At 34.8% G+C, this 13191-nt stretch overlaps 1 protein-coding gene across 1 annotated transcript in view; it reads right to left on the reverse strand.

The window, feature by feature from the left end:
• LOC122791428 (doublecortin domain-containing protein 1-like) overlaps nucleotides 1-12244 on the reverse strand; it is an 834996-nt gene extending 822752 nt beyond the window's left edge. The window contains exons 1-3 of the mRNA XM_044059169.1: nucleotides 12227-12244; nucleotides 12000-12134; nucleotides 11330-11487 (exon numbers count right to left, since the gene is read on the reverse strand). Coding sequence (XP_043915104.1) covers nucleotides 11330-11487; nucleotides 12000-12134; nucleotides 12227-12244 — 311 coding nt within the window. The remainder of the gene's footprint in view (nucleotides 1-11329; nucleotides 11488-11999; nucleotides 12135-12226) is intronic.
• Between the last annotated feature and the right edge of the window lie 947 nt (nucleotides 12245-13191).

The following is a 13191-nucleotide window of genomic DNA, read 5'->3' on the forward strand; positions in this document are numbered from 1 at the left end:
TAACTTTACACCTTATAGTAGAAAGCACCTTTCTGCAGCACTGCCACTATTTTAACAAAACTATGTTGTGCTACGGTTTTGGTTTACAGATAGCAGAAGGATTTTTTTTCTTTTAGTGATCTTTTCTATTTGTGATATTTTGTAGGTTTTATAATTTGATTGTCTGAAATGTTTTCATTTCTCATATGTAGTTTGATTTTTTTTTCATTTCAAACAACATAATCTAATCATATATCAAATTTGAGTAATAACTGCACTGTAATCCAAATGTATGAAGCAACAGTTTGTGAGGTGTTTTTTTGTTTTTTTTGAATTAAGCACATTTTTGTTAAGGAGCTATAAAATGCTCACGAGTTTCTTGCTGGAACTTTTTTGGTTTTGAAATTGAGACTCAGTTGTTTATTCCTTTACATTTTAGCTGATTATTGTTTTTATGTTACCATTTCTTTATCCACATTACCATCATGCAGACTTTAACTATATTACTAATTTGCATACAACTAAACATTATTTCTTTCTTGAACATTTTTCTTTTTCTGTATTTATTTTGGACTGACTGACTCTCAGTTCTTGAAGTGCTTTGTTAATTATAGTTATTTTCTGTTTTTTCCAGTATTAGATAACAATCGTTGCATTCAGACACATTGTTTAGGGCAGTAGATAGTATTTCTTGCTGAGATTTTTTTGTAAGTCTGCATCTGAATTCACTAGCAGTTTCCCCCTGATTCTCCTTCTCTTGTCCACATTAGCAAAATATTAACTTTAACATGAAACGTTCTGAGTAATGTTTCTTAGTGGAACATCGTTTTTTTCCAGATTTTCTTTGTTTTTTTTTTTTTTAAGCTTTACTTTGTTTTGTTTATTTTTTGTGTGTGCACTTACATTTGGCAGCACCTAATTATGATTATTTTTTATTTCCCTGTCAAGAAAATCCAAGGTGAACCTACAGTGTAGATCTTGTGAAAAAATAAGAAAGAGAGCGAATGAGAAATGTTGTTTTTATTAAAGTATGTTTTTGTGGTGAAGTAGATAATATTTTTTTTTAGCAAATAACATTTTTTTACAAATAACAAAATGAAATACACAAATGAAATTTCATTGCAAGACACGTTGGTTTTCCTGGCAAAATTTCAGCAAGTGAAGAAGAAAAGCTAAAGAGGAAAAAAATGAAGCTCACATTGTTGTCTTCCTCTGAGAACAATCTTATGATAGCAGATCTTATTGTAGCACTTGATGTATTCATTCCAGGGAAGACTTTCAATTAATTGTTTTTGTCTCAGATACCCTTAATTCTGAAGTGGCATTTTTAGAGACCCAGATGACAAGGACAAAGTATTCATCATATTCAATATCTATTCAACATCTGAAAAAAGACTGTGCACATAAAATTATGCCAATAGTTGACTCTCAAGTTCTCAAAGACATCTGCAACAACATTTTTCCCCAAAATGGCACTGCATGAATCTGCTAATATAAAAGGTACATGACAACAAGCAATAATTGTAAAGATTCTGGATATGCAGTTAAACAATTATTGGACTATACCCTTCTAAAATGGCTGGTAGGAAAAGATGAAGCGACATTTAGAGCTAATTCCCAATACTTCCAGAAGGAAAACCCTCCTGTGACAAAATAATAAGCAATGGTACTGATGAAGCCTTTACCATGACTAGATGCCATCAACTTACTGTGAGGTTTCAGAAGGAGACAGTGAAATGCTCAGCTATTACCTTTTATTTCTTCAGTCTCTGCATATTCAGCTGCAAAAGAAATGTGTGAAGGTACTGCATGGGTTAAAACAATTTACTTACTGTTATTAGCTGGAGTCGGAACTATTTCAGGATCTGGCATAATATGCAAAACCTTATTCACAGTAATCTGACTTAGAGATGAAAAATGAGAAATGATACTTTTCTACGGGCAAGCCTCTACAATGCTCTCTAGACTGCCTTATTGCAATAAAGTACTATTTAGGGAAAAGGGCATTATACATATAGATTCTGGATCAGAATTTTTATTTCTGTGTTGATTTGACAGAACAACCAAACTTATAAAACACTTCACTTCGTGGAGGAGGCAATAGTTTGTTGTCTTTGTGCGAATAGTTATCAACATTTTCACATCAACTGAAAGTGCTCTGGAGTGACTTGCCCATAAAATCTCTTCATCAATCTGAATACTTAAGTAAAGTTGAGAGTTAAATGAGAGACCCCAACTTTATTGTAAGAACTGAGAAAACAATTGGGGGATTGATATCATCTTCATTACAGGTTTAATGTCCTGTAAGTATACATGACAGACCAGAGTTTTATGACCCTTCTACACATATCATCTTGAAAAAATCTAACTAGAGCACATTAACATCAAACTTACATATTTAGAGATGGATTAGCTGAACTAACAGAATATCACATCTGAAAAGACACATTTTTAGAAATTAAATATATTGATAAGGCAGCTTCAAAGATGGAGGAAAGAGAAATTAGCAGTGTACAAATGAAAGGAAACAGACATGCTTCCTAAGGTTGATAGGATCATTTCGAATATGCAGAAATCCAGTTCCTTCATTCATTCATTTATTCATATGTTTTCTAATAGCCTATTCAGTAGCATATAAAGCCAGGGCTTACACCATCAACCAGAGTGGCTAAAGCCCAAAAATCTAATCCTAAATAGACAGTTTAGAGGATCACCAATTCATCTTCAGTATGATTTTTGAGATATGGTAGGAAAATGAAGCTATCAAATAAAAAAAAAAGTAGACATAGAGAAGGCATGTAGACTCCACAGACAAAGCACCCCAGATGGGAAATGAAATACTGAATCAAAGGTTATATAACGTCTGCACAGGTTTGTTGGATGATGGCTTCAAATCAATGAAGTAAATGGCTTCTGAGCTGCTTTCAGTTAGGGTAGAGCATATTTTTGCAAACATGTTTTATAAATCAAACAGTATTAAATACAAATTATCTCAGTTTTAATTTTGCAACCTTTCATTAATATCCATATGTGAAAGTATACACCAGCTTAATTTTGCAAAGGACAGAAAAGAGGCACCAGAGCAAAAGCCACACTAAATGGCATAGTGGCTAAACTTAAAAATGACATGTTTAATAAAGATTTTTTAAAAATAATGAAAAACAAAACTTCAGTTGCACATATGAGGTAATGTCTTTTGAGTACATATTCTCTAACAGTAAAGTTCAAATATCTGGCTTAACTTTACAACACTTGCTGGCTGTTTTGAAAGCATTACTTTATTGGTCTTGCAGTATTTTAATGAGTATCAGTAATCCTGTGTAAACTGCCCATACAAGGCTGTCACCTATAACACCACAACAGTCTTTTGCACAGTCTAGATAAAATAACCACTTTACATTTTCTTCATGTCTTAAAATGACTTTCTTATTATTGCCTGATTTCTTATTTTGAGCATTTAGTGAAGGGCATGAGTCCATTTTATGTGAAGCATTTAGGTAATGATAGATAAGAAGAGTAGCATGAAGATAAGAGATTAATGTTGGCAATGCTATGCCATAATTTAGCTTGTAAATGTAAAAGAAGCTCTAAGTCATTTTAATATATACATGGTATTTTTTCATTGCCCCCATTAGCATTGTATTTTAGATACAATCTTACGGACACAATAAGTATTTGCTCAGGCAGATGATGATGTCTGTGAACTCCTGTCCAGAACGTTAGAGTCTGAATGCAGTTGTACTGAAGGAGAGTTTGGTTCACAGGAGTTATGCAGTAGTTGGTGGTGGTGGTGGAGTAGGTAGGAAAAGGAAGTGAGGTAGCTTTAGAATGAAAAGCAAAGAAGGGAACATGTAATTATTTAAAGGTGGAAGTGTCAGGTTTCAGTCTCATTGGCACAGGTGCTAGTCAGAAAGATGCATTTGCCAACATCCTAGTAACTGACAAACCAGTGCAAGGCCAGTAATGGGTCAAGCATTGGAGCAAAGGTAAGTGCTGTGAACTGGGTAGGTAGCTAGGTAAATCTGATGGGTAAAAGTTGTGGAAGCATAACATAGTTATGGATTTTAGTATAGGTTGTAGCTAAACATTTGGTCTGATGATTGTAAGTTGTGATGATGGCACTGAGATATGTCTGTGTCAGCTGGCTTTGGCTTTAATGCAGGACTCAAGTAGTAAAGGTGGGAAACAGATACAAACAGAATAAAGTGAAGATTTAGTGCTATCTAGGACAGTGGTATCACTTTCCATCATTGTAGTGTAGCCTTAGGAGTTGGGGGAAGGTCAGTGGCAATTGGTAAAGCCAGAAGTGAATTCAACACTTGGTAATACTGGCTAAAAGTTTAGAAAAGGGTTTAGTAGCCTTCTCTGCAATGGTCCCCTTCTCTGTCACAAACATATACACACACACACAAAAAAAAAGTTAAAAACACAAGCAGTCTCTAAATGATGGCATGGTGCTGGTGGTTATGATTTGGCACTACATACCTTGGGGAAGAGGTTCTCAAGGGCTGGGATCCTTGTTCTCCTGATATGCTAACGTATTCATTCAAGTTTGGCTCTGTATTGCATGGGGACTGACAGGCCCAACTGGAAGACATGTTAAAGATCAACCACTTGATGTGCTAATCATCAATCCTGTTAAGTGGTGAAATCAACAATCCTGGTGGCCTGGAATCAGTTCAGATCACTGTGAGGGAGATGTACACTTTTCTAGGAGGTTGGCTTCCAGTTTATAGGCTAGCAGGTTGGTGTACCCTAGGCAGGGAGTGGAAGTAAAGATTCTAAACATTCTCATTTTTATGAAGACTGTGAGCCAATCACAAATACAAAGCAATTACCATACTAATAACCAATTACATTCTAAAACATTAATTACACTTTGTCTAAAACATATATCCACTTGTTCTTATAAAACTTTAAAATACTAACCCAATTTATTGTGAATAAAATATTAGAACTTGGTGTTACAACCTAGTATGTATAAAACAATGTATATATATATATATATATATATATATATATATATATATATATATATATATATATATATATATTCTTATATGTGTTGTACTCTTATATTTTATGAGCTCTCTCCTGCAACACAGGGGCTATTGAAATGTTTTCATTTAAACCAGGGGGGAACATAGCTGCTGTTTTAAATTGCCACTGAGCTTCTCTCTTCTTTAACAGATTTTTCCAATCACCCACACCCCCTCCCCCTGGGATTAGGCTTAACCTGCTCCAAGATACCAAATAAAAACTTGTTGAAATGGGAACAGGCCATAGAGTGTTTACATAGTGAACTAGTTGCCTTTTTGTTTTTAATGTCATTTCCATGTTCATACATTCTATTCCTAAGAGCTCGCTGGGTCTTGCCCACATAACATCCTGAACATGAATTACAGACTGCTAAGTATACAACCCCCTTGCTCAAACAATTCCCTTTAACAAAATCTACTATCCAAAATAATAAAATTCTTTATATATAAAAGAACAATGTAATTGGTTATTAGTATGGTGATTGCTTTGTATTTGTGATTGGCTCACAGTCTTTATAAAAATGAGGATGTTTAGAAGGGAAGTTTATTCTGATGAAGGCTATATGTTGTAGCCGAAAGTGCTCAATCTGGTTACTGTAATAAAAGATACTTGGATTTTATGTGGCCTGGTATTCGTGTAATTTATGGTATTTTAATAGCAGAGTCAGACAATGGCTTCAGCAAAAAAAAAATAAAATAAAATAAAAAAAACAGCCCAAGAGTTAATAAAGTCTATGGTTAGCTGTCGAAAAGCACATTCATTGAAAATCTGTTTGTCAAAGGCTAACCATCAAACCAAAACTTAATTGAAAGGCCAAATCACCATAAAAACTATACGTTGAATGATGACAGTTGGCCAACATCAAGGAAGCTGAGTTGAGCACTTACTTACCAGTAAGTTAGCTATAATTAAACTTGCCATTTCCTTCTGTAGTGTAGCGTCAGAGTTAGTATATATAATTAGCAAGGGTGTGGGGCTGTAGCCCCCACATAAGAAGTATTCACTGGACTCTCCTTTTTCATTTGCTGGAGGACAAGTTGGGTAAATTGCTTAATAAAAGGAATGGTTTAGCATAATGGTCAAAATCTTTACCTCACAGGTACTAAGTACAAGGTCTGATTCTTACCTCTGGCTATTGCCTAGGCTTATAATCATCTGCAGACTTATAGTGTAGTATTTACCTTTGAACCTATGAAACTGGAAGTATGCTGAGAAAGTCTAAAGTCAGGGTCAAGGAGGTGATGGAGATACCTGCGTTGTTGAATTCTGCATGCAGAGTGATAAACCGGGAAGAGAATTTAGCAAGACTTTGTTGAATCTGTTAAGGGGTGGAAAGAAAAATGCATCACAGAGTCGGGATGACTTAAAGAGTTAAGGAGGATTTAGACATCTAGAGAGAGCTGTATACAGATGCAGCAGGTGGCTTAGGGATATGAGCTTACTTTAACGGTAAGTAGTATGTTGCAACTTGATCACAGAACTGGTCTTTGGAAAGGAGGAGATATTATGTTTCTGGAGTTAATACAAAGTGAGTCGTGCAATAAGAGGAAAGTTTTTCATTCAGATAATGAAGCTGTGGTTCTGTTAAAAAGTCCTCAAAATCTAACATGGTGCAACTGTTGTTGAGGAATTTGGTTTTACATTCCTTTAATATTAACATGTTTTTCTCTGCTAGGTAAATTCCAGGAAGATTGAATGTGCTGTTTGTCTCATTTTTCAATTCTAGAGATTTCAGGCCATAGCTCCAGAGGCAGAAGATCGACCAGCAGCAGGAGTAGCATAGGAGGCTTATGAGACTGTTAAGTTATAGCATAACGGTTAAGTCAGCAGTCATGGGCTAAGTCTGTTGGGAAGTCTTATATACCTGCTGTGTTGGCTTTTGAGGGTTTTGTGAATGAGTTACCTTTACAGTACAGCATGTGATCAGGGGTGTTAGTAGTGCGATGTATGGTACACAGGTGGGAGCTTGGTGAGTTGTTGAGATGACCCTTGTTCATTAAGTGGCCTCCTTCATTGCAGATAAAGATTTTATGAAACACCGTTTAACTGGGAGATCATTAAAATGTTGAGAGAGTGTGTGAGAAATTTAGCAATCAATAACAGGACACATTTTGGCAGACAGTTGTTGATGGTTGTGCTGCAAGGTTTACATGAGGTTTCAGCTACTGTTGGGCTCTATATGTTGTGGGCTACCTTGTCATTTTGCTTGTTTGAGGGTGCATTCAGGATTAGTAACCTTTGGAAAGTCTTGCATCCTCTAATTTATGTGTAACAGATGAGTCCATTTTGATTTGGCTTGGGAAGTTGAAGAGTGATCAAGAGACAGCAAGTGGTGTTGGTGAGGAAACATAACTCTTGGTTATGTCCTGTGACATGGGTTTGGTCCTGGAGAAAGGTAACATTGCCTATGCAAAATGGATTAAGTTTTTATTTTCTGGGATGGTAGGCTGGATTAGCCTAGACAATATAATGTAGTTTTGAAAAAGATCCCAGAGTACCACTGAGAGTAAGTATTCATCTCATTCTCTTTGTATTCACAAGACCTTAGATTTGGCTCATAAAACTAAATGTATTGATTTTATTAAAAGGAAAGGAGAGGCAGGTAGAAATCTAAGGTATGGGCCTTACATAATAATGATTTAATTGTGATTCAGTTACTCGTATGGTTGTTACTGTTTTGCTGGAGCATATGAAAATCTTGATTATAGTTCATTCTTACATATTCTGGAAGGCTAGTAAAGCTGTGTTAATGGCTGGAAAAAAAATGTTGGATCTTAGTTTGTCTAAATGGGAGATGATATGGAAAGGAAATTGAAGTAAGCTGTGGAGTCAGTTTTAGCCTTTGGTGGATGAGTTGTAGATTCCAGTTTGCTGAATTAAAGTCATAGTAGAACACCTGGGGCTAATGATTTAGGCAATGTACCCAAGCATAGATTATTGTCATGGATAATTGAGGATTTGTAACTTACAGCAGAAACTTCTGGTATGGACTTCTATCATTCCTATGTTTTTTTGCAGAGATAGAGCTAAGGTCACAGTGTTATAAACTGCTAGAAGAGTTATTAACAGCAGGCCAGACAGCCCTATTTGTTTGTTAGATCTAGAATATTAGGATTTGCAGACAAGTACAAGGACTGGGACAGGCAGGACACTGTAAATGTAAATGATGTTGATTTGGATCTTTTTAATGTTCTCATTTCAGTGTTATTTAATGATATATTGCAGAATTCCCTAAAATACATGGGATGAATGGTATAGTTGCAGAAAGGAAAGAAAAATGGGGGTAAACAGACTACAAATTACTCAGCCTGGTGAGTGGTTTATGGCTGGAAGAATACCCCCCCCCCCATTTTCAGTATCAGTGATGGGGCGGGTATTTAATGCTATGAGTGAGCAGTGTAGGGCATTTCTTATTTCTATGGGGTTAAGAGTGAGTGGTCCTTAACACTGCTGTCAATGAACACTGCACAGCATGTTTGCCTGCTAACTGTTTTGTTCCTTGAAATGTCTTTATGCAGTTTCTATTAAACTCCAAATACATTTTATGGCATGTTGTTCTGTTGGTCTAGGAAATAGATAAGTTAGTCTCTTGTCAATTTAGTGTGGTCATGTACCCAACTGTGGGTTCATGGGCAGTTATTTAGACTACTAGATCATATTACCATGTCTAAATTTGCTCTTATCTTTTTGAAAAAAAAAAAAAAACACAGTAAAGAAGTGAATAATTAGCAGTACTTAATATTATCAAGATATGCATTAGTAGAGTTTTAAATGTTCATTACTAAAAAAAATGGATTACATGCTTTAAAACTGTATAGTGATAAACAAAGCAATCAGTCTTTATAAAATTACCTGCTTCTGCATCATGCATTATCTGTGAGTGAAGTACTATGTCACTGTGCAATGCTTTAAACATCTTGATCTATAATACAACCTTGAACCACTAAGCATAATGCACCAAGAAACAATAAATCTATTTCTGTACATTATTGCCTTTGACAAAACACACACAACATTTTAGCCTGAGGAAAGCTAACCTGCACCCCTCTTGAACATGACCATTTCTAAATATTCTAACTGAGACCATACAGTCTTGTGGGTCAGAGGACACCACACACATTTCTACAGTGTCAGTAATTTGAATGCCTAATCTTCAAATACGAATGGGAGTCAATTGAAAATTATTGACTGCTATCATTTCTACTAGTCAGTGTCATCATAATCCAGGGTATCTCAAACATTATACTTAAAACTGTGAATGTAATTTTAAATGCTGTTGCAGCAACACCTATAGCAGTGCTTACTTGTGTGTTTGTCATGGAAATCTTTGCTAGTTGTGATAGCAATTCATTCTTTTATATATGGCATGGCTGCTACCATGGGCAGTATATTCATCTGGCTAGAAAACACTAAAAACCCTTCGATTAGAGACCTTCATTTATTTGCATTGGTTTGGAGAAACATTGTTATATACATCTTACATATTTTTTAAGTAAAGAGCCACCACCTCCTGGGCTTGTCTTTTTCTGGAAAAAAGTTTCCTTACTGATAACATTTCTTAAACAAATTAATCTACTTCAGCTTTAAACTATACAGTAGGATGGATCACAATCCATCTTTTTATAGAAATGTTCACTAATAAGCTACTTCAGCACATTTCCTTACTAATCCATCTTTTTTCATATGAAAATAGCTTCCCCTTTTCTATGAATTTAAAGATAATACTATTATCATGCATTAAATATATGTGGCCTGCCTTTCTGTTATAGAAGAATCATTAGAAATTAAATAGGATGTGCTAATTTACTTAATTTCAGAAGATGAAACAGTAATCAGATTCTACAATGAAGATCTGCAGCGTTTTGTGTGGTACATTCAAATCATTGCTTGTAAACTTGTCAGCAGTAAATGGAGATTGCACCAATTTCCCACTGTATAATTAATTAAAATGGTATAAAATAGTAGTCAGACAAAAATGAAGAAGCTACAATACAAAAACACTCCAAAATAACATTTTTTAAAAGTAATATAAACATCAGCTTAACAATTCTAGTTCTACATTGTTGCCAGTTCCATTGGTGCAGAACATGCAGTGACACTTCCCAGAAATAGGAACTTGTTTAGAAACTTTTGTTTCTGCTAATTCAGCTATCAGCAAACCCTTTGGCAGACTACCATTTTTGTAATGTTTAGCTTGCCAAACATTAATATGGTTATGTTTTTTTGTTATTGTTGGTGGTGTTGCAAAAGAGGGATTCTGGTTAATTCTCTTGACTCTAAATTCACCATAAGACAAAGAAACACAGAAGCGCAGTATTGTAAAACTGTACATTCATACTGCATCTGGAAATCAGTGCAACAGGTAAAATAAAACTGAACTTTAAAAAACATAGAAGTATAAACACTTTATTTCAGTTCTGCAGGGAGAGGCTTTATGCTGATTTCCTTTTTTGACCAGCTGGGAATGACATGCAGTTTTAAAATGCAATGAAACATACTGGAGAATGCTCATGTTTATGACTACATACGTTACATCTTTGCAGGATTGATGGCATTGTTCTGTTTTTAGCCATATTTGCAGGATTGATGGCATTGTTCTGTTTTTAGCCGTACTTCATCTTAATGAATACACTGGGCAATCTTTGCTATTGCACTAACCATGGGAAGGAGCCCGCAAGATATTTTAAACAAATTAAGACACAACTGATGGCAGAAATAAAGATTTAAACTAATTTTAACAGATATACATACAATCAAGATGAAATCAGAATTATAAATACAGCATTTCAATGTATGCAATAAACAGCTAACATGAATAGTGATATCATCTATAATATTACAAAATATACCACACAATTCAGAAATTATCAGTGTTAGTTACAATCAAGAAGATAATCATTTATGCAGAATTACCACAACAGTATAGCACTTATCATTTCAGGACTGCTATATTTATTTGGAGTACTTTTTCCTTTAAAGTAACACTTTTTATTTTCTTTGACTTACCAAGGTATATAGCTTTACCTAGCATTTTTCCTATTAGGTTTCAATACAAAGTACTTTTATAAAATCAGTAAGTTGGAGTTTGGCAATCAGGATGTTCTTCTAAACTACATGCTTTAGCATCATCATTATTCCTATGGAAATCATCTTTTTTTTTTCTTTAATTGTGCAAAAAAAAAAAAATCTGTTTGTAAGCCAGAGGGCTTTTGAGATATTTCAATATATCTAGGGAATCAATCTTACATGAAACTGAAGGAAAACATCTAATGTCATTGAACAATAAAAATCAGTTTTGTCACTAGCTTACCTTTGAGCAGAGGCCTTAGGGTGTTTTTCTTCTAGTTTCCTCAGCAATGCCACTGTCACTGCAGAACTCTCCATTAGGGAGCCTTCAGGCATTTGATGGGCAACAAAGGGTCCTGAAAGTTGCTTATCAGCTGAGCTACTGACATGAGTTTGTAAAACCTAGAATATAAAATATCATGGCATGTATTTTTCTATATTAGCATGTGGCTCCATTTCTGTTTAAGTAATTGACCATTGCAAATGTCATTAATTCACCCCATGAATGAATGTTAACATGCAAATTTATAATCATGTGAAATGCTAAATTGCTCTTGAAATATCATTTTGTGCTTTTTTTTAGGCAGCTTTTGTCATCTGCTGTTCAATCAAAAACCAAAATGTTTACACAAATCATACACTGACAACACACAAAGTAAACAGAAAAAATAGTGTAAAAAATCATGTGTTTTTCTGTATTGCTATTGCTTACTTCATAAATCAGAAACCCAAATACGGATTTGGAAACACAGGCTAAAAAGGATTTACCTGTTATGTTAAAACTTTCAGCATAAAAAAATAACCAAAAGACGTGACATGCAAGCATAGATAAAGTGGCCGGCTTAATTTCTATTTCTTTCAAAGATGTATTTCAAAGTATTATTTATGACTTGCCTCTAGCTAAGTGCACTGACCTCTTCTGTAGAACTACTGTCTGTTTCCTGATGAGCTGTTGCCCAGGCCCCAAAGTGACTGTGGTTTTCTGTCTGGGCCACCTCTTCTTTTGCATTCAATTCCTCTAGGTAGGTCAGCACAAACTCAGGATAAGCCTGTAATAAAGGACAAAAGCTGAAGGCTAATTCAATCCTTTGTAAGCAAAGACAAACAGCACACAAATGCAACTTTGTTAAGGATATATTACTAATAATTTCCATGACATGTAGGTAAGGAAAGCTAAAAATAGGAAGAACACAACAGAAACATTTACACTTAAGCAAGTTAAAGCCAAACACAAGCTTTGTTGGTAACAACTACAAACTACTCCTTTCCATTTGAAAAGCTGACAATTTGACATAGATTTGTTAAAAAAATGCCTAGTTATGATGTGATAAAATCTGCATTTATGCAAAGAACACTGAGAAGGATAGTTTAATGTTCATATACTATTAGGAATATGTTACTAAAACTAGAATTGATTAACTGTGTCATGTTAACAAACACTACACTTCCAAAATGATTGCTATTAACAAAAACATTTACTTTTCTCAGTTTTCATATCATAGCTACTGAACCATCTGAGAGAATAAGTAAAAGGCAACTGATTTCTTTTTTTTTTCTAAAATCTTTATTATATTTTATGAATAAAGCACAAATAACACCAATAAAGAAATGTGTCAACAGTGAAAACAACAACATTAATCATTGAATCCTAATATATACAGACATATGATATACAACTAATGAACTATATACAAAAGTGCTATTTATCTGGCCATGTAGATTAAACTTTTGATCTTATATGATGTTATATGGTTAAGTTTCTCTCTCTATTCTATTACTGTTTCTTCTCTCAGCTCTCCCACTCGCTCCTTCTACAATCTATTGCTGGTTGCTCATTAATTTCTATGTCTTCCTTTTTTGCAGTTCCCCTGTGTGTGTTGTTGAATGCGCGTTTGATCCCGGGACCAAGTAAAAACCCTCAACAAATCAAGAGCCCTCTACAAGACTCTGTGACTGACCCCTGCTGTCTGGTTCAAAACTCAATCAACAGTGTATGTGTTATTAACATACTTTGAAACAGTAAAATTGTAGCTATATTTCAAAGGACTCTCCTTGTACTGTGTGCTGTGTAAATAGCGTGCACTGTTATCGGATGCTAGAGCTCCC

The sequence above is a fragment of the Protopterus annectens genome, chromosome 17.part0, assembly GCF_019279795.1.
Source record: "Protopterus annectens isolate FY-2018-M chromosome 17.part0, PAN1.0, whole genome shotgun sequence".
Taxonomy (NCBI): domain Eukaryota; kingdom Metazoa; phylum Chordata; order Ceratodontiformes; family Protopteridae; genus Protopterus; species Protopterus annectens.